We start from the raw sequence: 27220 nt of genomic DNA, 5'->3' as shown, positions 1-27220 counted from the left end.
AAGGACCTCTCGTTCCGCAGCTGCTCACGCTAACCACGGGACCACGGTGCTCTTGAGCTCGTAGGATCCTTGATGTTGCCTATCTTGCGCATGGCCTACTCAGTTTGTGTATTTTGCTTATTTTTTCATAGTTCCACACAACTTCTTCCTCTTTTCTCGATTGATGTGTGTTCAGGTTTTCAAGGCCTATCCACTGTGCCAACTTATAACAAAATCTGAGGGAGGTGCGGTGGGGAGGTTCCCTTGTGAGAATACTTTACCTCGACAGTCCGATGTGCTGGCACCGGTTAACTTGTTCTCCATAATATTCTAACGCGGAAAAGGCGGCGTGCGGATCAGATTTGTAGCGAGGGGTTTGCACATATCACGTGCGAGTATCTTGTGTGTGTGTGGTGTAGCCGAGTTCTGCTGCGGCCTTACGTCGCCGCCCGCGGCCCGCTGGCTCCCCTACGTGATCGTTTTTGCACGACCACAGCAGACAAGCGCCGTTAATTCTTACGTCCGTATCGTGCCGCGCTGGAGGACACGCAATGATTCCCGGGCACGCAAACCGTCGTCAGCTAACGAGAATTAATCACAACTCGCCTTTGTACCTGCGCACGCTGCTTGCGGAGCTCATTAGAATAGAAGCTGTACTTGTGTTAGCGACTAGAAGCCCCCAGAGCACGACGGGGAGCGACCGAAACCAACATAAAATGTTTCGCTAAATATCATTATTGTATCCCAATGCAGAATTATCTTTCCAATCTAGTGAGAATTTTAAATTAAATCAGTAGTTGACAAGGGAGTGAGAAGAAAGAGAATGTAAGGTGTACGCAGGATATATATATTACTATATTACCTCTTTTGCAGAGCACAAAGGCTTGGTAGATCAGTTGGAGGAAATGGTCAATGTCTAGATAACATGTGATTATTGAGGAAGTAACACAAGGGTAATTTATAGCAGCCGAATCGAATCAAGAGATGTTCAGAGAATTAGATTACGTAATGAGAGACTGAAAGCAGTGGACGAAGCTTGCTGCTTGCGCAGACAGAGGTAGTTCATTATGGTCCAAACAGAGCGAGTGCCAAATGGAGGGCGGCCGCTGTGGCCGAGCGGTTCTAGGCGCTTCAGTCTGAAACCGCGCGACCGATACGGTCCCAGGTTCGAATCCCCCCTCGGGCATAGATGTGTGTGATGTCCTTAGGTTAGTTGCGTTTAAGTGGTTCTAAGTTCTAGGGGACTGATGACCTCAGATGTTAAGTCCCGTAGTGCTCAGAGCCATTTGAACCATTTGAACAAAATGCAGATTGGCAATAGCATGAAAAGTGTTTCTGTATAGATTTAGCCAGAAAAACATAGCCGAGCTATGTCCGAAATAGAGGGGGAATATTTAAATGGCAATATCAAGAAAAGCATTATGGAGAACGAGAAATGCGTTAGCATCGAATGTAAAAGGATTGTTAGGAACTTTTTTTCAGAAGATGCAATAATCCACTATTCAGACTAAAGACCACAACAAAAACACAACGGTTTCCCGAAGTGAAAGAAGTGCCCAGTATTAAATGCTTTTGAAGCTGTGCAAAACTATAAAAGAGGAGACCCCGACTAGACAATGCGACCTGAACAGTTTTTTCCATGCCATCGCACATTCTTACAGTATTACCCGGTCGTTCAAAAATGTAATGCTTATCAGATTCACAAATAAATTCTAGTGTACGTTCCCTCAGCTTGCAATACATTGCTTTACATGTTTGATCCAGTAGCATCGAAACGATAAATTTTCCAACAAGAACCCCAATCGAAGATGGTGCGCACCCTGGAAAACATCATAATGGACAATTGGAATTTAGAAACAGCCTTTACAATTATCTTCATTGTTGACATTCTGAACAACATCTGCATCTACATTAATACTATGCAGTTCTCAGTATGTTACGTGGCGCTCTCTCCTCTTCATTCGCGAATGTTGGGGAGGAACGAATGTCGTTAAGTCTCCGTATGAGACTTAATTCCCCTAGTTTTCTCCCCTTTATTTTTTCAAGAGATGTGTGTGGGAAAAAGTGTTCCTTTATTCTTCTTGAAACGTGTGGATCTACACTTCAGAAGTAAACGTCTCGGTGTTACACAAGCCTGTCTTGTAAGCGTCTGTCCCTGGAGTTGACTGAGAATCTCCGTGATGCTGTTGCACTTGCTTAACCGCGAAACGCGTTGCTCTTCTTCACATTTCCTCTCTTCACATTTCCTCTATTGATCCTATCTCGTAATATTACCTTGCACAACGTACAACCAATCTGTGTGTATCGTCATAGAACAAATTTTCCACATGTAATGATGAACTGGTGGCGACAGTTCCAATCACTTCCTTACCGACATGAAAGCTCTGCACTGTGCTGAATAACTAGCTACGCTGAAGATAGAGAAATTCACTATTACCCAATGATCATATCTCTAGGGAAGATGAGAAACTTGCTTAAAGCGAAATTATTACTTAATTGTTATGTTCGGATACTGGTATACTCACGCTGCTACAAACCGATGAACTTATTAAGACACTTCTCTTTAATGCTCACATACATATTTACATCTGTCGTTCACCATGTCGTCTAGAAACGGATCCTTGGTTAAATTTTACCTACGACTGCCATTAATTCTCTAATAATTTCTGTAAACCCCAGACACTCATTACAACACTGTTCATAGCCAGATTAGAAAACGGATTATATTAGCCGTAGTCAGTTCCTTTACACACGAGATATCTCTAATCTGTAAGGGTAAGAAGGATTTATGATTGCGAAAGTCGATTTAGCCTTCTGGACTGTGGCAACCTAAAGTTTCTATTGCTTAAAATCGAGCACCTTGTAAGGTCCGTATTACAAAGATGTTTTGTTAAACACTGCAAAAAACTGCAGCCACGCTCCATATTTTATAATATACACTGCCGTTTGTGAAAAGTACAACACCGAGAAGGAATTGCTGAGTGGCAACATGAAATCTTTTCGCATGCGTCCCGCTTCAAAGTGTCCTACAGTGATGGCCGATATGTGTCCGGCGGTACCGTGGTGAGCGCAACCTGAACGGCTGAATTGTGGAGCGGCGTAGCCGACAAAAACCGGGTGTGATGGTTTGGGGCGCCACTGGTTATAACAACCGATTTCGCCTCGTACATATTGGGGCCACTTTAAACAGCAAACGGTACCTAACGGCAGTTGTGGAGCCTGATGTGCTCCCCCTGCTTCGGGCATCTCCACAGGCCACATTTCAACAGGATAATGCCCGGCCACATATTGCGAGGAATGTAGAGGCCTTCTTCGAAGAGCGACGGGTACCATTGCTTCCCTGGCCTGCACGTTGCCAGACATGTCACCCATCGAACATGTCTGGGATATGGTTGGTCGGCACATGGTGCGTCATGGTCCTCACGGATTTGTGGGCTCTGATACAAACTGTGTGGAGGGAAATCCCTCAGGAACGTATTCAGAACCTTACTGATTCAATGCCACAGCGTATAGCAGCTCTAATTGCAGCGCGTGGTGGCCACACGAAATTCTGAATATTAGGGCTCAGTGGTCATGTACATATTGGAAGAGTTAATCAATTGTTACTTGTGATGTAACTAACCTGTGGTATTAAATTAATTGAATTCATGCGTTTCCTTCTTGGCGTTGCAATTTCAACAAACGGTAGTGTATATCACAAAAGTACACCGGTTCGCTGCCAATGAATCTATACAGTGGCTTTTATAAAGGATTTTCAACACAGTACTAGGTAACACAAGTGAGAGCTTAAGTGACACAGTATACTTAAAAGCAATGCAAAACATCAAGACGTCATAAATTAGAATGTGACATGTAGGAAGAAATAGAGATATTAGTACCTCAGAGATAGACAAGAAGGTATCTCTTACTTAGTCTACGCCAGAATAAAAAAAATTAAAAAAACGTTAAACACCGTAGCATAGTTTTCTAATACTCTTAGAGAAAGAATCTGCGTATTGGGATACACGTATGTGATGTAAATTCATCCGTTCCATCGCAGTCTGTGGAGCCGTGAAGTCTGTAATAAGAACTGATTTCCACCTAGCCTGCAGGCTGAAGCACCTGGCGAAGGAGAATTTACTTTCCATTCGTTTCGATCTCATGCAGAACGCGGAACAAATAGAAGCCTTTATGACCGTGTGTGCGGGCTGCAATTCCTATAATTTACACTTTCCCCTCCTCGCATGCGATGCGCGAAGGTGCGAGCAGAAGTTTCCCACCGCGCTCACCACGCGTGAACCGTAATGGCTGCTCCGGAGAAGAACTACGACTGTTTTCTTGTGCTATCATCTTTTATGACGACTTGCACATGTGTGGAATAAGGATGCCGGTCGAGAAGAATCCACTGCTCGAACGCACCTTCTCTGGGCTATTTCCTTAGATGGCAAGGAAGGTGTCATAGTTTCTGAAAGTATCACGTTAGTAAATAACCAGAACTGAAATGACTCCATTAGAAGAATAACTCATTTTCTGCATAATTTTCTCAATAAAGCAGTTTGCTACTGACTTTTCTTGTTCGAATATCCCGATCACTAACTGAAATAAGAAATGGAATTCGTGACTTGTAATGTTTGGTCCAATACAGTAACCCTAACTATAGTGGTTACTTGCGTCAGGAAGCATATCAAGAAAGGAATTTGCATCCCCTGCATATCACTGTTAAGAGTTCGGCATCTTTACAGTATACCTTTTGTTTGCGATGTGTCTCCATCCATCCACAGGTAAAGTGTACCAAGCACACAGTTCATTGACTTATCTTTCTTTCCCATAAAGGATCCGTAACTAAGGACAGCAGAACGCTAGAGTTCACGCTATAAGATATTTTTCTGTCTACAGCCCGTTAAATTTCAACTACAGTTCTATCAATCGCCCCAAGGAGACAGAAAAATTTGCGAGTAAGTTTCGGTTGTATAATGTAATATCAATATTATCGCAGCACCTAAATGTAGATTACATACTTCTTATAAACAGCAACTTCCGAAAGCCTGCTTTATTTTGCTGCATCACGAAGGGAAGAACATGTCGAGAACTCTATCACTTCCTATACCTACGGCTGATACATCTGATCCTTGAATCCGATATCCCTTGACCTTCCTACTTCGTGGAGGAACATAGTTGGAATACCTGTTGAGACTCCCTGGTTTACATTTTCCTTTAGTTTCCCAAATTATTTTTAGGTTAATGAAGTGATTTAGATGACAGGTTTAACCATAACGTAAGTTCTGTTTAAGCCCACTGACATTATTCGTGACATTCAGTAACCTATACCACAGCTAATCCTCTCACATATTTTCCTACACCATAAACAGAACAATTAAAACACAAAGATATCCGTCGACACAATAATTACACGTTTGGAAAAATACGTCAATAATTTCCAGAACCATCGCAAAATCAATGAAGTTTACCGAACTGCCCATGAAGTTGTACGTTGATGAAGTTCAAGTTTCTTTCCATATAATTAGAAATGGAATGAAAGCAAACTGCAGGAATAAATATTCCTATGTGACTCGATTGTGGACTCTGTGCTTTTTGTAAAACGGTTATATCGAAGGTCACTACGGGTCATTGAGCGGGCAGCCTATTTCCTACCTGTCTTGCTACAATCCAAGATTTTGGTGCGTTTCTAATCAGGGACGATAAACGGTTAATCCATTTTAGGTTTGAGCTATTAAGCAATGTAAAACTTTTTTTTCCCTTTTGATTGTCCCTTATAAGTACATTCGTAGCTAGAAGAAGAATGTATCACATGTGCAGGTCACAAACTGCTAACACATTTAGTGGTGAGTAATTACCCACCTTTTCGGCGCTACGGAGGCGATACAATCGTAGGACCAGAACAATAGAAGCAACACGATTTGTGAACACAGCCAATCCGTTATTCATAGGCCGGCTCAAATAATGAGTAATTACTTCGAGAAACAATAGAACAATGAGCTTCCGTGACCGAGAGATAGCGTCGAAATATTCTCGGTTCTATTGGAGCTGTGTTCTATTGAACCCCTTGTATTTCCGACCAAGTAAATGTAAGGAGTGTCTGGTATATATATATATCTGTCGGGGTTCTCCTAAACACTGTATTCTGAAACTTTTGACGACATTCCTGTCTCAGATTCTATCCGCTTATTTTGCTGACTTAATACGTAGTATTCTGCCGAAACTGCATATTACTCATCTTGTTCCTGGCGGAGTTGTATAACTGCAACAGAATTTTCTTACCTTTTCTCTCATCGAACTCTCTCTCGCTGTTCTGCCATATAAATTCGAAACAAGCACCTAAAAATTGATATAAATTATTATACAGCAAGACACTTACTATACACTCGTCTGCATGTACCGTATAATAGCGTTATATACAATGGTTCTTTAAAACTGCACTACTGGGGTATCGTAGTGACTGAGCAGTATGGACTACGAAAATGAATCTAAACTTGTATGACATGGTTAGATGGAAGCTCTTCAAAAAGATATGTTCAGCCAACTTTGCCGACTCCCACGCCCATAACGTACCCCAGCTTTCCGCCCGGGGAAAGGGAACCCACGGTTAAACGCGAAATCCGAACCACGTGTCGTTCCTGGCATGTCTCCAAGTCCTTGAGACGGAAAGGTTAGAGTCAATGCGGAGTCAAAATTTCCGGTGTCTGACCACGATTAGACCCAGCGATCAATTAAATTCAACATCTTAATAGAAATCCCTAAAATAATTGTAAAATCAATTTTTAAAGTAATGAACTAAAATGTAATCTTAAAGATAACTGGTTTACAGCCTCCCATCTCTCACTGTACTACTACACGGCCAAGCCGGAGATGGACCATTGCGGAAGTGCCTCGTACAATACGACACGCCACAATCGATGTGTACTATACAGTATCCAAAGTGTTATTCGATTTGAGTGATTGGAGAGCATAAAACATTCCGATATCCACACCATAAGGAAGGTTCATTATAGAAAGCGCCCGAACGAATGGGAAAGTTAAACAAATAAGAAAGGTCACTGACGAACTGCGCAGTGGGTGAAAAATGAGACACGGAAATATCAGATCTGTGCTAACAGGCGCAGCATTGCTTTTGAAATTCAAGCGGAATTCAAAATGGATTACGGATGTTGGGTTCCTGTTTGGTGCCAAAGAGTATATCCAACTATGACATGCGTACGCTTTGGACTGTTTCTTAGGTTCACTTGAACAGTGGTACCAATGAAGGAGAAATGTGACAGGCACATCATTACGTACCAGGCAGTAAGTGACAAATTTCAAGACACAAGTATCCACTCGAAAAGTCATCCTGATGATCTTTGGTGATGTTAACGCTAGCTATATATACAGAAGAAGGATCAAATTTGACCAGTGGTTAACATAATCATGTATTTATAGGGAGGTGGAAGCTTCCCTTGCGTCAAGGACCAAATTTGACCAGTGGTTAACGTAATAATGTATTTATAGAGAGATGGAAGCTTCCCTTGCATCATAACAAGCTACTCTAAAACAACACACACTCTCATTCATCTGCACGTACCAAGGAGACACTACGTAATTTCAAATTACGGCCTGGAGACACTCACTAGTCTGCTGTTTTTGAGGATGGATTGTAGGAGATTACACATCACGACGAGGTCATGGAGGTGGTGGAAAGATGGCGATTATTCATAACAAACCATCCGGGATGGCATCCGTGAACTTGGGATCAGATGTACTGGCTGTGTTGCAAAATAATACAACGAAATTTTTAGCAACTAAAGTTGAGTTAGTTCATGTAACTTAATGATTCGCTCTCATACGTTGTTGTGACCAGAAAACTGGACTTCGTCTTTCGGAATTTATACACTCCTGGAAATGGAAAAAAGAACACATTGACACCGGTGTGTCAGAACCACCATACTTGCTCCGGACACTGCGAGAGGGCTGTACAAGCAATGATCACACGCACGGCACAGCGGACACACCAGGAACCGCGGTGTTGGCCGTCGAATGGCGCTAGCTGCGCAGCATTTGTGCACCGCCGCCGTCAGTGTCAGCCAGTTTGCCGTGGCATACGGAGCTCCATCGCAGTCTTTAACACTGGTAGCATGCCGCGACAGCGTGGACGTGAACCGTATGTGCAGTTGACGGACTTTGAGCGAGGGCGTATAGTGGGCATGCGGGAGGCCGGGTGGACGTACCGCCGAATTGCTCAACACGTGGGGCGTGAGGTCTCCACAGTACATCGATGTTGTCGCCAGTGGTCGGCGGAAGGTGCACGTGCCCGTCGACCTGGGACTGGACCGCAGCGACGCACGGATGCACGCCAAGACCGTAGGATCCTACGCAGTGCCGTAGGGGACCGCACCGCCACTTCCCAGCAAATTAGGGACACTGTTGCTCCTGGGGTATCGGCGAGGACCATTCGCAACCGTCTCCATGAAGCTGGGCTACGGTCCCGCACACTGTTAGGCCGTCTTCCGCTCACGCCCCAACATCGTGCAGCCCGCCTCCAGTGGTGTCGCGACAGGCGTGAATGGAGGGACGAATGGAGACGTGTCGTCTTCAGCGATGAGAGTCGCTTCTGCCTTGGTGCCAATGATGATCGTATGCGTGTTTGGCGTCGTGCAGGTGAGCGCCACAATCAGGACTGCATACGACCGAGGCACACAGGGCCAACACCTGGCATCATGGTGTGGGGAGCGATCTCCTACACTGGCCGTACACCACTGGTGATCGTCGAGGGGACACTGAATAGTGCACGGTACATCCAAACCGTCATCGAACCCATCGTTCTACCATTCCTAGACCGGCAAGGGAACTTGCTGTTCCAACAGGACAATGCACGTCCGCATGTATCCCGTGCCACCCAACGTGCTCTAGAAGGTGTAAGTCAACTACCCTGGCCAGCAAGATCTCCGGATCTGTCCCCCATTGAGCATGTTTGGGACTGGATGAAGCGTCGTCTCACGCGGTCTGCACGTCCAGCACGAACGCTGGTCCAACTGAGGCGCCAGGTGGAAATGGCATGGCAAGCCGTTCCACAGGACTACATCCAGCATCTCTACGATCGTCTCCATGGGAGAATAGCAGCCTGCATTGCTGCGAAAGGTGGATATACACTGTACTAGTGCCGACATTGTGCATGCTCTGTTGCCTGTGTCTATGTGCCTGTGGTTCTGTCAGTGCGATCATGTGATGTATCTGACCCCAGGAATGTGTCAATAAAGTTTCCCCTTCCTGGGACAGTGAATTCACGGTGTTCTTATTTCAATTTCCAGGAGTGTACATCGCTGGCGAAAGAGTAAAGGGGCGGTGCTACAATACTCTCAATTGAGCGGCCACCACCCCCTCTTCCACTCCACCCCCCCCCCCCCCCCCCTCGTTCACAAATTCTTCTCTTTTCCAATATCCAAGGATATGATGGAGAAAATGGATTCACTACAGTTTTAGTTACTCTTTGTGAATGAAATTACTGTCCTGTTTTATACAGAAAGCACTAGCCTAGTCAATGGAAAAATTTTGACAATCGTTTACTGTGACTGATTTTCTCTTTCCATTTTCTTATTTTCTAAATTATGCGTAAATTCTGAGGAAATGTGTTACACAAATGCAGAATAGTTTTCATTTTATTGAACGTCACAATAAGAACAGAGCTGTACTGGCTGCTGTAAATAGTTTTATGATGTCCGAATATGATCAGATGACTGAAAATGGCAGTTGATGAAGACTGCTACCGTGCGCAACTCTCGGATGTTCTGAAGTATTGACATTTACCAAATATAATTTCCATTTTCTAATGAAAACGTTACAAATATCATTATGCATACAGCTACGGGACAGTGAGATCCAAATCCTGCTATTGATATCCGTCGACTATTACTAAGAAAATTGTAGAGGAAGACAGAGGTTGGAATACATCCAGCAATTAATTGAGGACGTAGGTTGCAAGTGCTACTCTGAGATGAAGAGGTTAGCACAGGAGAGGAGTTCGTGGCGGATCGAACTAGTCAGAAGACGGATGACAAACAAACAAACAAAAAATTACTAAGCGTGAGACTGCCGATGGAGTACACATAGTTTAAATAATATCGTCGTCTTCCCATCTTTGATGCAAGTCAGTGTAACACAAAGAACTTCTGCACAGATAATCGCATATACTACTGTAATGTTCTCATTTTTGAAGTCCTGATTCGGCGTTATCCCATCATCCCTCTATCGCAGATTTAGTGTCCTGCTGAAACAGGAAACTTTAATCGTAACTTTTTTTTTTTGTACAGAAGACACTGCCAGTTTCCCTTCATCCTCTTCTAGTGCTGTTCTCCTTGTCTTCTTGAATATGCTAGTAATAGAACGGTTTGATTTCTGACTCGGTATCCATTTAACTGAGCACCAGTCAACTTTGAACATGAATTCCGAAAACTTAGACCGGACTAAACAGAAAAAATGAACGCTGATATAATAATTTTGTAAAGCAATTCTATACTGATTCTTTATTCAAAGTTTTATCTCAAAAATTCGATAACTAATACGTTATAAAGTTGGAATGTCCATTCAAAACATGTTAGCAAAAAACCACGAAAATAGCCTTATAAAACCAAGTCATCACGAGTACTCAAATACTGTTCCATTAAAAAGATTTCAAAATGGAAATTTTCTGCTGGAGTAGTTAAAATATGTATTTATGTAAATCTGAAAGTTTAGTACAACTAATAAACTGTGTAACGCTTCCTTATGCGGCCTGAACGCTTTTTAAATAGAAGGCGATATGACAGCTATTAAACCCACAAAGTTTAGTTTTGTTGATTATAAACAAACATAGTTTTTTACAAGTACTCTCTCAGTTTGATTAAAAAACATCCAAATGATACAGTCTTCTTTTCGTAATTATGAAGAGGTAACACAAAAATTATATATGAAGATACTGCTCTCGAAAGAACACATACCATTGATGACCATGCAGCCCACTAGAATAAATGATAGTTAATTGGAACCCTCAGCTGCCGACAGGTGTTGTTGATATACCTCGATGGGGACAGCTGAAAATGTGTGCCCCGACCGGGACCCGAACCCGGGATCTCCTCCCTACATGCAGACGCTCTATCCATCTGAGCCACAGAGGACACAGATGAATAGCGCGACTCCAGGGACTTATCCCTTGCACACTTCCCGTGAGACCCACACTCCCAACTGTCCACACTCCCATGTCATAGTTTCATCGTACTGTGTTACTCGGCAGCGTCACATCATGCGAGAGTTACTTTCGTCCTTGTTTTTTGCACACAAGAGTACTTGCACGCAACAGAGATGAGAAGGCGAAAAAGTAATTGGAAGAATGATTTTATGAAAACGTGACGTGCTGAGGTAAATTATGTTTCTGTATACTGTTCGTGGTGCATTTAATTTGTTACTGTAGGAAGTTACAATATCGTATGACCATAATGACTGACTATGAGGAAAATATCTGCGTACACTGAATTTCCAATGTATAAAAATGGTAAAGGATCAATAAATGGCACAGCTCTGAGTGTTTCAGATGCATATGTTATTAAAAATAAAATAGCACGTAGCAGCGAGTAGGGATGCTGGTCTGTTCCTAAGGAACCTTTTACTGGAGCGACTTTCACTTCGTAATCGACTGTTGGAGGCTAATATGTCTGCTGCAGCACATATGGCGTATTATTCGTGCACTTAGTCTCGCTTCTCACATGTGGCTGTATTTTATTTTATTTTAGATCGGCGGCATCATTGCATGGGTTGTGCGAAATGTGTGTAGTGCAGTTTGGCACCTGAACGGTAAAAGTGAGTTCGCGGGGGGGCGGCCTGGTCACACAAAATGGATGTATAGTGACGGAATTGGTACTAGTAATGATAACTCAATTTATTAGCGAACAAATTCATACTATATGTTCTTGACAAAGATAGTATGATAACATTCTCACCGTGCTAACACCTGAAAAAACAAATAAAATATCATCTGCACATTTCACATTATCAGCATTTGTTAGCTCGACATAATTTTAGGTTGGGGGATAAGTTGGTAACGTTTTGGTTTTTCACCTTCGTATTCCAGTTGCAGTGGGTTTCTTTATCGATTATGATGTTATATCCGTACTTCACTGTTTCTATATCAGTTTACATACTGTCATTTTGTCATCTGAAAATACTGAGGGGAGCTGTGTATGCTAGGAAATGGAGTGCCGTGGAGAAATCGTAACATTTCCAACATACACTATGTGATCAGAAGCATCCAGCTACCGGGCTGGAAATTACTTACAAGTTCGTGGCGCCCTCCATCGGTAATGCTGGAATTCAATATAGTGTCGGCCCACTCATAGCTTTGATGACAACTTCCACTCTCGCAGGCATACCTTTAATCAGGTTTCTTTGGGAATGGCAGCCCATTCTTCACGGAGTGCTGCACTGAGGAGAGGTATAGATGTCGGTCGGTGAGGCCTGGCACGAAGTCGGCGTTCCAAAACATCCCAAAGGTGGTCTATAGGATTCAGATCAGGACTCTGTGCAGGCCAGTCCATTACAGGGATGTTACTGTCATGTAACCACTCCTCCACAGGCCGTGTATTACGAACAGGTGCTCGATCGTATTGAAAGATGCAGTTGCCATCCCCGAATTTCTCTTCAACAGTGGGAAGCAAGAAGGTGCTTAAAATATCAATGAAGGACTGTGCTGTGATAGTTCCAAGCAAAACAACAAGGGCTGCAAGCCCCCTCCACGAAAAACACGACCACACCATAACACCAACGCCTCAAAATTTTACTGTTGTCACTACACACGCTGGCAGATGACGTTCACCGGGCATTCGCCATACCCACACTCTGCCATCGGATCGCCTCATTGTGTACCGTGATTCGTCACTCCACACAACTTTTTTCCACTGTTCAGTCGTCCAATGTTAACACTCCTTACACCAAGCGAGGCGTCGTTTGGCATTTACCGGCGTGATGTGTGGCTTTGTGAGCAGCCGCTAGACCATGAAATTCATGTTTTCTCACCTCCCGCCTAACTGTCATAGTACTTACAGTGGATCCTGATGCAGTTTGGATTCCTGTGTGATGGTCTGGATAGATCTCGGCCTATTACACATTACGAACCTCTTCAACTGTCGGCGGTGTCTGCCAGCCAACAGACGAGGTCGGCCTGTACGATATTGGGTTGTATGTTTCCCTTCACGTTTCCACTTCGCTATCACATCGGAAACAGTGGACCTAGAGATGACTAGGAGTGTGGAAATCTCGCGTACAGACGTATGACACAAGTGACACCCAGTCCCCCGATAACGTTCAAAGTCCGAGAGTTCCGCGGAGCGCCCCATTCTGCTCTCTCACGGTGTCTAATGACTACTGAGGTCGCTCATATGGAGTACCTGATAGTATGTGGCAGCACAGTGCACCTAATATGAAAAACGTATGTTTTTGGGGGTGTCCAGATACTTTTGATCACATAGTGTAACAAGTAAAAGTGGATAGGTATGTTGGTCTTTTCCTAACGAACCTTTTGTACAAGCGACTTTCTCTCGTTACTCGACAGCTGACGGCTGGTATGTCTACTGCAACACCTCTGGAATGCCATTCGTGCACTTAGTCTCGCCCGTCATATGTGACTGTATTTTATTTTATTTTACATCGGTGATATTATTGCATGGGTTATGTGAAATGTGTGCAGTGCAGATTGGCACCTGAACGGTAAAAGTGAATTCACGAGGGACCGACCCTGTTACACGAAGTCGATGTATAGTAAAGGAATTGGTACTAGTAATGATAATTTATTAGTGACCAAATTCACAGTATACGTTCTTGACAAAGGTAGTATGATAAAATCCTCACACTGTTCACATCTGAGAAAAACAAAGTTTCGCCTAGACATTTCACTTTATCAACATTTGTTTGCTCGAGATAATATAAGTTTGGGACGTAAGTTCGTAGCTTTTTTGTTTTTCATGTTCGTATTCCGGTTGTTGTGGGATCCTTTATCGACTGTCATGTTATACAGGGTGTTTCAAAAAGAATACCACAACTTTAAAAATGTGTATTTAATGAAAGAAACATAATATAACCTTCTGTTATACATCATTACAAAGCGTATTTAAAAAGGTTTTTTTTCACTCAAAAACAAGTTCAGAGATGTTCAATATGGCCCCCTCCAGACACACGAGCAATATCAATCCGATACTCCAACTCGTTCCACACTCTCTGTAGCATATCAGGCGTAACAGTTTGGATAGCTGCTGTTATTTCTCGTTTCAAATCATCAATGGTGGCTGGGAGAGGTGGCCGAAACACCATATCCTTAACATACCCCCATAAGGAAAAATCGCAGGGGTAAGATCAGGGCTTCTTGGAGGCCAGTGATGAAGTGCTCTGTCACGGGCTGCCTGGCGGCCGATCCATCGCCTCGGGTAGTTGACGTTCAGGTAGTTACGGACAGATAAGTGCCAATGTGGTGGCGCTCCATCCTGCTGAAATATGAATTGTTGTGCTTCTTGTTCGAGCTGAGGGAACAGCCAATTCTCTAACATCTCCAGATACTGTAGTCCAGTTACAGTAGCACCTTCGAAGAAAAAGGGACCAAAAACTTTATTGGCTGAAATGGCACGGAGAACGTTCACCTTAGGCGAGTCACGTTCATACTGAGTTGTTTCCCGCGGATTCTCAGTGCCCCATATACAGACATTGTGACGGTTGACTTTCCCGTTAGTGTGGAAAGTTGCTTCATCACTAAACACAATCTTTGAAACGAAAGATTCGTCTGTTTCCATTTGAGCAAGGATAAAATCACAGAAATCGATTCTTTTAATCTTATCAGCTGCAGACAGTGCTTGAACCAATTTCAGACGATAAGGTTTCATAACTAACCTTTTTCGTAGGACTCTCCATACAGTTGATTGTGGAATTTGCAGCTCTCTGCTAGCTCTGCGAGTCGATTTTCCTGGGCTGCGAACAAATGCTTGCTGGATGCGTGCTACATTTTCATCACTCGTTCTCGGCCGTCCAGAACTTTTCCCTTTGCACAAACACCCATTCTCTGTAAACTGTTTATACCAACGTTTAATACACCACCTATCAGGAGGTTTAACACCATACTTCGTTCGAAATGCACGCTGAACAACTGTCGTCGATTCACTTCTGCCGTATTCAATAACACAAAAAGCTTTCTGTTGAGCGGTCGCCATCTTAGCATCAACTGACGCTGACGCCTAGTCAACAGCGCCTCAAGCGAACAAATGTACAACTAAATGAAACTTTATAGCTCCCTTAATTCGCCGACAGATAGTGCTTAGCTCTGCCTTTTGTCGTTGCAGAGTTTTAAATTCCTAAAGTTGTGGTATTCTTTTTGAATCACCCTGTATATGTAGGTCACCATTTTTATATGAGTTTTCGTACTGCCATTTTGTCATCTGGAAATAGTGAATGGCGCTGTGGACGCTAGAAAATGGAGAGTCGTGGAGAAATCCTAACATTTCTGACATATTCTTCTGTTTTCAGCCTAACAGAGGGGTGAGAGAGCAGCGGCGGCAGACAGAAACATTTTCAATGTGTATGGGGATAATGCTACTCGACAGAGCACTGCAAGAAAATAGATTTCTCGTTTCAAGAAGGATATTTCTGATGTTACTGACTCTCTAAGTTCAGGAAGACGTTTGAGGTTTGATGATCGTTTAAACACATTAGTCGACAATGATCCACGTCAGTGTACAAAAGAACTGGAAAATGTGATTAACTGTAATCAATCCACCATCGAGCAGCATTTGCATGCAATGAGGAAGGTTCAAAAATCGGATGCATAGATACCGTACGCTTTAAGCCAAATTCACAAAAAATCATCAAGTGGCTGTATGTGCATCTCTGCTTGCTCGTCATCAATTGGCTCGTGAACAACACCGACCATTTCTGTACTGTATCCTTACTGGTGACGATAAAATGGTGTCTTTATGCTAACATAAGCGAAATGAAGGAATGACGGTGTTTCAACAAAGCAGCACCACCCTTAACAAGACCTGTGTGCATCCACAAAAGATAATGTTAGGTTCAAAATGTTCAAATGTGTGTGAAATATTATGGGACTGCTTGACACTACTTGAACTAAATTATCCTAAGGACAAACACACACACCCATGCCCGAGGGAGGACTCGAACCTCCACCGCGACCATCCGCAGATAATGCTAGGCATCTGAAGGAACCACAATGGTGGTGTAGTATGAATTGCTTCCCCGAGGTGAAGCCATTGCTGCTGATATTTATTGTCAGCAACTGAGACGCCTTGCACATGCAGTCCAAGAACAATGACCACGGGGACTGCGTGAAACGTGGTGTTATTCCACGATAACGCACGCCCTATTCTCCTAGACTGACAAAATAGACTATACAGGAGTTGCTTTCCCCACCAACTTTATTCCCTTGATCTAGAGCCGTTACTTTGTCACTTTTTCCACACTCTGACGAAAAACCTTCAAAAAACTTCCATTACAGATCCAAATGCGGTCTGCACATGGCTGGAAAAGTTCTTCGCCTCAAAAACACATGATTTCTACAGTCACAGAACCTAAAAGTTGCCCCAGAGTTGGCACACTGTTGTAAACAGTGATGGAGAACACATTATTGATCACTATAGTCACTGTTGTGTGCGTCTGTTGTTTTTATTAAACTTATGAGAAACCAGTACCAACTTGAGCCCCAACCGAATAAATTCAGTATATAAAGAGCGCGCAGAATATCGTGGCCGATAGATGTGTAGTGGCTGAGGGAGCATGAGGAGAGCATTAGTGGTGGGGGTTGCGGGCGGGCCGTCAACGCGCTGTAGGGGAAACGCCGAGAGCTGGAGGGGAGGTGCTGCTCTGAATTGAAAGTTATGCTCTTATGTTTTGTAAATATTAAGTGGAGTACCTCCACGCCCACACTTGCATAGTGACCATCGAAAGAGAAAAATCTGTTTCTCCAAAATCGTTAGAAAAAGATTCCAAGGCTTGTGCCTCGATTTTGTCAGTGCAGCGCGTCGCCAACTGTGACAGCCGTCCGAAAGAGTGCAGACAATGTCGGCTTCCCCTTCCGAACGAATGAATTAGCTCGCCAAGCACTTCGGACGAAAATTCGCACTGCACACCAGCAACTGCGGACTCTACAAACCACATCAAACATTAGTTAGAAGACAGTAAATAAATAGCGCACTTTTATTCCAGCTGTTGGGTTCTGTTCTCTTGATAAGTGGTAAACAACATCAAAAACAGTTTAGGCCTATCTCGTTCGACAGATTTGGCATAGTCCCTGTCGAAACAATTAACAGTTATTACGACGACTCTTCAGAAAGTAAGGTCCGATCGATCGCGAAGTGGAAACCACAGTGAAAATCAAAACTTTTTTATCTTCAATAGTTAGCCATATCTTCCAGCTGCCTCTCTAAACAGTCACCGCTGCGACTTAGGCATTTGTCGTGGAGTTGTATCAACTTTCCAGTACCCTCATCACAGAAAGGAGCCGCCTGTGCTTTCTGCCAATTATCTACATAGTCCACAGCTTGTTGTCTGTGCCAAAATATTGTCTTCGTAACCAGTGGTTCATGTGAACAAAGATGAAACTAAGAGGGAGCCAATTAAGGGCTTTATTGTGGGTGATCAAACACTTCCCACCGCAAACGTTGCAGGAACATCTTCATTGCCTCTGCAGAATGCGGCTGAGAATTGTATTGAAGAAGGAAGCGCGTGACATTTATTTAATGTGGACTGCATTTGTTTTAGGCATTTCTACATGATCACTTTGCGCTCTGGACTGAAAAGAGCGACGTGAGGCGATCGATAGGTACACTAAAGACACTGCCCAACACAAAGTTCGATGTGATTTTCACAGTCGTTTCCATTTCGCGCCAAATCGGACCTTACTTTCCGAATACGCCTCGTATTAAAACGTTTTTCATCTGTTTACGTTCATATATAGACACAGTACACGCTTTTCCTTTGTCCAGATATTGTTGCTTTCAGATTTTTGGTCTGTCACTCGGGAGAAAATTGGTAGGAAAAGTATGAAGTCCATACGCAAAGTGTTGTAACAAGGCCCTAAAGCAAAACATACAATAAAATATAGCTAATGAATACACAAAATCCACTACTACAACATCTCTGAGAGCGGTAAAAATAGGTTCACTTTCTTTGTTAGCAGACGTCGATGCGGTCCCCAGTTTGTACTAACGAGCAGTCCTCAGCATATTCGGAATTCTAGAATGCCACAGTCAGACGAACCCTGACGTTACTGCGTCTCTTGCTGCGTGTTTGGCGGCTGATTAACATGCAAGCACGTGACATGCACCCACCACGAGTAGCCGATTTTGACCAGAAAATGCCTCATATAAAATGGATTTCAAGAAAAGAACATTAGTGGTTAACGTCCCGTCGAATCGAGCTCGCAGTGTTTTAAGAATAGTGAACGAAATCGTCTGTGCCTTTGAAAAGGAACTATCCGGTAACTTGCGTGGAGTGGTCTAGGAAAATCACGAAAAACCCGAAACTGGATGGTCAGACGTGGATTTGAACCGCCGACCTCCCGAATGTGAGTGTGCCCCCTCTCTCGGTGTGGAAGTACGGAGAGGTCCTGGTCGAGACCTTCGAAAAAATGGATTTTCTTTTACATAATTTTCATTTTTGAAGTATTGAGATTATGACTGAATAAAGATTTTTTGATTGTGAAAGTGTTTTAGAAGTTACAGCGTGTTGAATGGAAACATGTGCCGACCGAAATGCAGGCAGCTGCTGGTGCTCGACGGATTAGTTCACGAAAAGATTCGACCAGTATACAGATTTCTCTCCAGTAAAAGTTTGCCAGGAAGATATACCGGTGCCAATACAGAATACAACAACGAGAGCTTCAATGGGTGCATTTGGAAATGGGTGTAGAAGTATTTTCATTGCGGTGCAAAAACTGTTGAAATAGCAGCATATACAGCTGCAGGTATATTCAACGAAGTTTACCCATCTATTCTGAAAAATTGAACATGTTAAGACTTGTCATAGGGGCAAGCATTGCAGCCACCCTTTTTAATCAGTTGTGAGAAAAGGAATGTTTTCATACATGAATGTAAACACCCATTATAATACAAACAAGTGTGCTATGAAAAAAAAAATTATTTCATTCCACTGTGGAAGGGCGGTACAGCAACAAGTTTCGAGCGCATTTTAGAATAGGAACAGTCTTGGCTTCGAAATTATTTAATGTCAATGACGCGTTTCACCATTTTAGGGCAGCATCAGACTGTGTAAAAGTAGCTGGATAGGAAAGCCATGCGTCACAGAGGCATTTAAAATGGAAAATGGACGCAACAGTAACTGGCTAATGCCCCGTAAAATCAACATGCTGCGGGCGGATCATACCGCCTTTACTTTTGTAAGCGTAGCCCTATTTTGTACTACTGTGACGGTGTTAGCTAGTGTGTTCAATGTTCACCTTGCACTTTATGTGTTTATACGACGGATGGATTATATGTCCATTTGTTGTTGCGTCCATTTTCCAATTTATATGGCTATATGACGGATGGTTTTCATATCCAGCTGCTTTTACGCAACTGATGATGCCCCAAAAGGGCGAAACGCGTTATTGGCATCGATAGTTACGCAACCGAGACTGTATTTATTCTGAAAAAAAGGAAAAAATTATAAACTTCACCCATTCTTCGGAACTATCGACCAGAACTTCTCCTTAAAGGTGGCCGCACATATAACTGCCAGTTAAACAAGTATGCATGCATAAGCATTTCGAGCAAGAATGCTCAAATAACCATCACTCCACACAGCGTTCTTCCAGAGTCATTAAATTGTACTTCAAATTACTGGAGATCTTGAGTCACCGATTTGCTCGTTTAGGTCATCTCCACAGTCGTGAAAAAAAAAAAAAAAAACAACGAAGAAGTTACTCTTACATTAAGTTAGTGTGCGGGCTGAAGACATATCGAAAATTAGTTTAATAAGTGCAGGACCAATTGAGAAACGCATTTTAATCTCCAGTCTCTTGTAATATCACAGATCAAAAGCAGAACACAATCGTGAGAGAAGCTATAAAGTCAAACAGAAATATGAGAGCAGTATCGCGATTTCTCGCATGTTGAAGACGCTAAAAAAACATCGAATACATGCCTACACACATCAGTAAGAAGCGAGGGTTGTCTTATGAACGTTGTCTTATGAAACCTATCTTTCCTTGCTTCAGATTAAGAAATAGTTTCACTTTCTTCCTTCACTCTGGAAGAATTTATCTATTCTAATAACGTCATGTCTCTCTGTGACATGGTCAGTTGCTTTATATTTTGTAGAAAGTGTAACATATGCAACATTGCTCTTTGTCCAAGCGTGATACAATTCCTATGTAGGAAGGCTGGCTTTCATACAATCAAATAAACTTTCCCAGTAACGCATAATCGATTTGCTTCACATTGCTCGAGACAGAACCACTAAGACTACTGCATCATAACTTACGTTAACTTGCACAACCACATACGCTCAAGCAAATACGACATGTTGGTATGCTCCCACACCCTTGCGTAACTGAAAGTCGATGAAGCTTCAGGCAGCTTGAACAGTCCAAATCACGTACGGTCATAAATGGTTGTTCTAACTGCTTGGTCATTCATGCTTGTCATGTTTGCAGTTTCGAGCGTGGCCACCTTAAAGGCACAACTCTCAACGAGGGTTAACGAAACGTATTAATTTCCGGGGTAACATCATCGCGAGCGAAGCAGACAACAGTTATTCCGATATGAAATTACTCTACGTCCACATTCGTTCTCTGAAAACCACCATTCAGTTTGTGGTAGCTGGTACTTCCCACTGTGGTAGTTATTAATCATCCCCATTTCCATTCACGTACAGAGCGCGGGAAGAATGACTGATTAAACGTCTTTTCAATTGTTCTAATCTTGTCTTGGGATCTGTACGGGAGCTGTAAGTAATAGCTTGTGGAATGTTTCATGGAAACCTTTCAGGGGATGCTTTGCGTCTATCTTCCAGCGTCTGCCATTATACACTCCTGGAAATGGAAAAAAGAACACATTGACACCGGTGTGTCAGACCCACCACACTTGCTCCGGACACTGCGAGAGGGCTGTACAAGCAATGATCACACGCACGGCACAGCGGACACACCAGGAACCGCGGTGTTGGCCGTCGAATGGCGCTAGCTGCGCAGCATTTGTGCACCGCCGCCGTCAGTGTCAGCCAGTTTGCCGTGGCATACGGAGCTCCATCGCAGTCTTTAACACTGGTAGCATGCCGCGACAGCGTGGACGTGAACCGTATGTGCAGTTGACGGACTTTGAGCGAGGGCGTATAGTGGGCATGCGGGAGGCCGGGTGGACGTACCGCCGAATTGATCAACACGTGGGGCGTGAGGTCTCCACAGTACATCGATGTTGTCGCCAGTGGTCGGCGGAAGGTGCACGTGCCCGTCGACCTGGGACCGGACCGCAGCGACGCACGGATGCACGCCAAGACCGTAGGATCCTACACAGTGCCGTAGGGGACCGCACCGCCACTTCCCAGCAAATTAGGGACACTGTTGCTCCTGGGGTATCGGCGAGGACCATTCGCAACCGTCTCCATGAAGCTGGGCTACGGTCCCGCACACCGTTAGGCCGTCTTCCGTTCACGCCCCAACATCGTGCAGCCCGCCTCCAGTGGTGTCGCGACAGGCGTGAATGGAGGGACGAATGGAGACGTGTCGTCTTCAGCGATGAGAGTCGCTTCTGCCTTGGTGCCAATGATGGTCGTATGCGTGTTTGGCGCCGTGCAGGTGAGCGCCACAATCAGGACTGCATACGACCGAGGCACACAGGGCCAACACCCGGCATCATGGTGTGGGGAGCAATCTCCTACACTGGCCGTACACCACTGGTGATCGTCGAGGGGACACTGAATAGTGCACGGTACATCCAAACCGTCATCGAACCCATCGTTCTACCATTCCTAGACCGGCAAGGGAACTTGCTGTTCCAACAGGACAATGCACGTCCGCATGTATCCCGTGCCACCCAACGTGCTCTAGAAGGTGTAAGTCAACTACCCTGGCCAGCAAGATCTCCGGATCTGTCCCCCATTGAGCATGTTTGGGACTGGATGAAGCGTCGCCTCACGCGGTCTGCACGTCCAGCACGAACGCTGGTCCAACTGGGGCGCCAGGTGGAAATGGCATGGCAAGCCGTTCCACAGGACTACATCCAGCATCTCTACGATCGTCTCCATGGGAGAATAGCAGCCTGCATTGCTGCGAAAGGTGGATATACACTGTACTAGTGCCGACATTGTGCATGCTCTGTTGCCTGTGTCTATGTGCCTGTGGTTCTGTCAGTGTGATCATGTGATGTATCTGACCCCAGGAATGTGTCAATAAAGTTTCCCCTTCCTGGGACAATGAATTCACGGTGTTCTTATTTCAATTTCCAGGAGTGTAGTTTTTCCAACATCTCCATGACGCTCTCCCATAGATCAAACAAATCTATGGCATTCTCCTTGTCCTTCTTTGTATGTGTACTCTAACACACACACACACACACACACAAAGACGCACAACGAAGGATTATCTGAATAGGGTGGAAATAAATAGATATGATGGGCATGTGCACAGTAACAAATAAATTACAATTTCAGAAAAATTGGATGATTTCTTCAAGAGAAAAAGCTCCACAAACTGAGCAGGTCAATAATGCGTTGGTCCACCTCTGGCCTTTATGCAAGCAGTTATACCGCTTGGGATTGATTGATTGTGTTGTTTAGTTGTCCTCCCAAGGGATATTATCTGTCCAATTGAAGTATTAAATCATCAAAATCCCGAGATGGTTGCACAGTCCTGTCCATAATGCTCCAAAGGTTCTTAGTTGGTGAGAGATCCGGCGACCATTCTGACCAAGGTAAGGTTTGGCAAGCACTAAAGAGAAGCAGTAGAAACTCTATCTCTGTGGATACGGGCATTATTGTAGTGGTGAAACGTAAGCCCAGGTAGGCTTACCATGAACAACAAAACGGGGCATAGACCATCGTCGAAGAACCACTGTGCTGTAAGGATGCCACCCATGGCAACCAAAGACTGCCTGTTACGAAAAGAAATGGTCGTATGACGGACGACGCACAGGTTGGTATCCCAATGCTAACCAGAGCGTCTCCGCGTATGTCTTCGGCCTGGAATCTCATTGCCGGCAGGTGTGGCCGAGCGGTTCTAGGCGCTACAATCTGGAAGCGCGTGACCGTACGGTCGCAGGTTCGAATCCTGCCTCGGGCATGGATGTGTGTGATGTCCTTAGGTTAGTTAGGTTTAAGTAGTTCTAAGTTCTAGGGGACAGATGACCTCAGAAGTTAAGTCCCGTAGTGCTCAGAGCCATTTGAACCTTTTTTTTGGAATCTCATTCAATCAAGTACAGTTCTCTTCAGTGATGAGTCCTGCTTCGGACTGAACCCAGATGAGCTGCGAATCATCATGGGCAGGGCCCTCCAACCACCTCGGGATTTTCCCGACGTATCGCACCAATTAGAATATGGCACGGTATCCCTTAGTAGGACATAATAATAGCTCTGAGCACTATGGGACTTGACATCGGAGGTCATCAGTCCCCTAGAACTTAGAACTACCTAAACCTAACTAACCTAAGGACATCACACACATCCAAGCCGAGGCAGGATTAGAACCTGCGACCGTAGCAGTCGCTTGGTTCGGGGCTGAAGCGCCTAGAACCGCTCGGTCACCGCGGCCGGCTTAGTAGGACATCCAGCAACTCTATCAATCAATGCTAAGCAGAATAAATGATTGCTTAAGGGCCAGAGATGGACCAACGCGCTGTTGACCCTCTGAATTTGTGAAGCTCTTTCTCTTGAACAAAACATCAAATTGTTCTGAAACTGTAATAATTTTTCGTCTGTACATGCAGATCACATCTATTGATTTCCGCCCCGATCGGGTAATTCCTTCGTCGTGCGTTGTCTCTGTTGTCTTAGAGTGTACGTTCAATAATTTTTGCTAGCTGTATTTGGTTCTGGTTACATTCACATTAGCAGTATTATTGGACACGTCACACTCGTGTTTTGTAAACAACATCCTTTGATTGCATTGGACAGTATTCTAGCAGAAGACTGCTACCAGCTTTAGCTGTTGGTTGATCCTATGTGATGGTTCCATTCGATATGCTCATAAATCGCTACAAGCAGGTACTTGTATGGGATGAGCGAGCGAAGAGGAAGCCCAAAAGGAAATGGGGTTGTCAAATGTCGTCTGGTGCTTGCTAAGACTTTTGAGAAACCAGATCGTTTCTTTAATTGTCTCAGTTATTCATGTCTAGAGGCGGTACACGCATTTCCTGGCACGATCTACGGTGGGACCGATGTGGGGATGGCAAAATGCCCTGCTTGGAGGTGTGTAGGAAATTACGCGCAATTTGGGTCGTCGCGCCCTGCTCTGCACACGTCGTTAGCGGACGATATTAGGCGGTGTGTATATATGTGTGTGTGTGTGTGTGCGTGGCGATTAGGTGGGCGGCCTGAGTCAACAGCGTGGACCCCCGCGAGCCGCGCCAAGGTTGCGCAGCGCCTGCGATCAATGACTCCGACGGCGATTAAGATGGCAGCAGCCACGAGGCAGACTCCTTACCAGACGGACCGCCGCTGCGCTGCGGAAGCACACGTAGGCCTGCATATCTCGGCTGACCAGTCCTCTCCCATAGGCTGTCCGCTTCTGTCATTTGTTTTTCGTTGTCGCCTGGTGGTGCACTAATATTATCGTAAGCTTATTTCGCGAATACTCTTCCTTCTTCTCTGCTGTGCGCTTATATCCTTATGTCTGCTACATTTTAACTGCTGCAGCAGCATTTTGGAAGACTAGTAATATTGTCCTTGTTGGGTAACACCGATGTGGGTGCTGCAAGAGGGAACGGAGGAATTCGGGAGCGAATCCATTTCTTATATGGCCACCGGTGAAACAAGTCGTTCTGTACCGGTATGCAGCAAGGCTTGATAAGCAATCAAAACGCTGCACATTCATTCTCCAGGACAGATCCTAGCCTCGTCACAATGATATTTCGCAAAAATGTTTTTAGTGTATCAACTTTTAGAGGCGCTACGCAAATCCATCTAATCATAAACTGTCAATGTAGTTCTTCTTTTCATGAACTAATATAAACTGTTTTCTTCTACTGCACCATTTGTATTACTGTTATTTCTACTAGTCGTATCCCACAGTAAATGTGTTTTCATAACAAGTCTGTTCTTACGAAAACAATGATAAATATTTCTCAAAGGACTTCACTGTAGAAATTGTTTCACAGTTGCAATTTCAGCCTTAAAGCCATGATTAAGTGATAATTTTGCTACAGAAGATGTCAAAACTTTAGAATCCTCCGACATGTTCTGAAGCCGAATTAATGGGTTTAAGACTGGAATTGCAATCATGATATGAATATTTTGTACATTCAACGGCGAATACGATGTGGTTTAAAAAATTCTACATGACTGTGAACCTCAACCATGAGAAGTTAATTAACGGTAAATATGTACAACGCCTAGCTGGAAGTGAGCTGGCCCTGTCTTTCCAAGATAAATAAATAACTGAAAATAAACATTTCTTCAGCTACTTACAGTGTACACAAGTAGATGTCGAATAAAAAATGAAAAAGGTTTTCTTTTTCAGGTAAGAGACTTGAACTACAGAAGCAACATAAATTAATTTTTTTTTTTAAATTTAAGTCTTAATGGTTTTTCATTGTCTATATAAAAATGTCTCTTTAACTTTTACCAATAGCAAAATAAGAGGGGTGGGGAAAGATAGTTGTTACTAAAATTAAAGGCAGTATGTTAATGGACTGATTGGTAGCATTGAAATATATGTTGAATGCTTCAATAATAATGAACGGATAAAAGAAGCAGATGTACGTGTCCTACAAAAACAACTTAAGAAGGTCAACAGGCTAGAAAAAATGACTAAATAAATGTGCATCTGCAGCAGCTATAACAGTAACGATCGATTTGAAATATTGACGACCTTTAGTACATAAGATATATTCCTGTCACGGAGAAATTTTCTACTTAACCGTCTTGCTGGAACCGAATACTTGCACCGATGACTGCATGTTGTACTGTAAGCCCTGAGGTATAGAACTGTAACATTGTTGTAATCTCTCGTATATGTATTTACAAATACGAAACTATTAAGAGTTGCAATAGCAATATTTCTTTTGCTTTGCTGCTTGTCGATTGTTTTGGTGAGTTTCGTTTAAAAAGGTGCTGCTCTCCTCGGGAAGCCACACCCAGCACTAGAGCATGCGACTGGAAGAGGATGGGGGACTCACCTCTTTCAAACATGTGGCCCTGCAGTGCGCAACGGTCAGCGGTGACCAGGAGGGATCATCAGCTCCACCACCAGCTGTCCCGCCAAGTTTCTTCGGCGGTGGGCCGCAGGACGTCATCCGCCAGAGCGAAATGGAACAGACCAGCAGTAACACCGGCGCACACGCCCCAGGAAACGGCATTGCTACCATATTACTTTTCTCTTTTGACGATGGAACGGTTATCGGTGGAAGACCTGTATCGGCTACTTAAAAAGTTAAAAACGCCGCAACAGCAGCCTGTTTGGACTCCACCCGCGGCACAAACATCTAGTGTGGGAAGTCTACATTTAAGGCGAACTCAGTAAATAGTTAGTAGAATGCTTCGAGTACTAGAGAATATAACCCACAATGACCAGCAGGCATTCTGAGAGGAAGAAGTAATCAGCGCCTTAGGCCAAGGTAAGTAATTTTAAAATTGCTTTTAAAGGGTGAGGTCACCATCTTTTGACTTTTAAACGTGGACGTTAGGAAATCAGAAGAAGACGAGTTTGTGTCGGGAACACTGGATGCTCAAACCGGAGCGGTACAGCTAGATTCACGGAGCGCTCGGAGCTGATAAGGAAGTGGGTGAGACCCAGAAAACACGAAAACACTGCTGAACAAAAAAAAGACTGCTACGCCCGCGAGAAACGCCCACCGCGGCTTCCGCGCGCACACTGCAGGGGCCAGCCCGGCTGGGCCGCGGCAGGGGCCGGGTCCCCCCTCCCTCCAGACAAGTCTCCCGTGACGTCACTCGTCACGTGACCTACCGCCAGCCGCGCGCCGGCAGGTTGTCAAGAGTTGGGTTTCGCAGCGGCGCGCGCGGAATCGACCTCGCTGTAATCGGCTGTTATGTCCGTCAGTGGAGACGAAGATGGATGCGCGACCAGCACGGCAGATACCGGCCG

General features: G+C 44.2%; 1 protein-coding gene across 1 annotated transcript in view; it reads right to left on the bottom strand.

Annotated features, from left to right (window-relative positions):
- The window catches only part of LOC124622021, a 271005-nt gene extending 244028 nt beyond the window's left edge, over positions 1 to 26977 (bottom strand). The window contains exon 1 of the mRNA XM_047147575.1: positions 26295 to 26977. Coding sequence (XP_047003531.1) covers positions 26295 to 26483 — 189 coding nt within the window. The 5' untranslated portion in view covers positions 26484 to 26977. The remainder of the gene's footprint in view (positions 1 to 26294) is intronic.
- Positions 26978 to 27220: the final 243 nt, after the last annotated feature.

The sequence above is a fragment of the Schistocerca americana genome, chromosome 7 (genome assembly GCF_021461395.2).
Source record: "Schistocerca americana isolate TAMUIC-IGC-003095 chromosome 7, iqSchAmer2.1, whole genome shotgun sequence".
NCBI classification, from domain to species: domain Eukaryota; kingdom Metazoa; phylum Arthropoda; class Insecta; order Orthoptera; family Acrididae; genus Schistocerca; species Schistocerca americana.
Note: the sequence above shows the minus strand (reverse complement) of the source record. Positions and strands in the feature narration are given on the sequence as shown.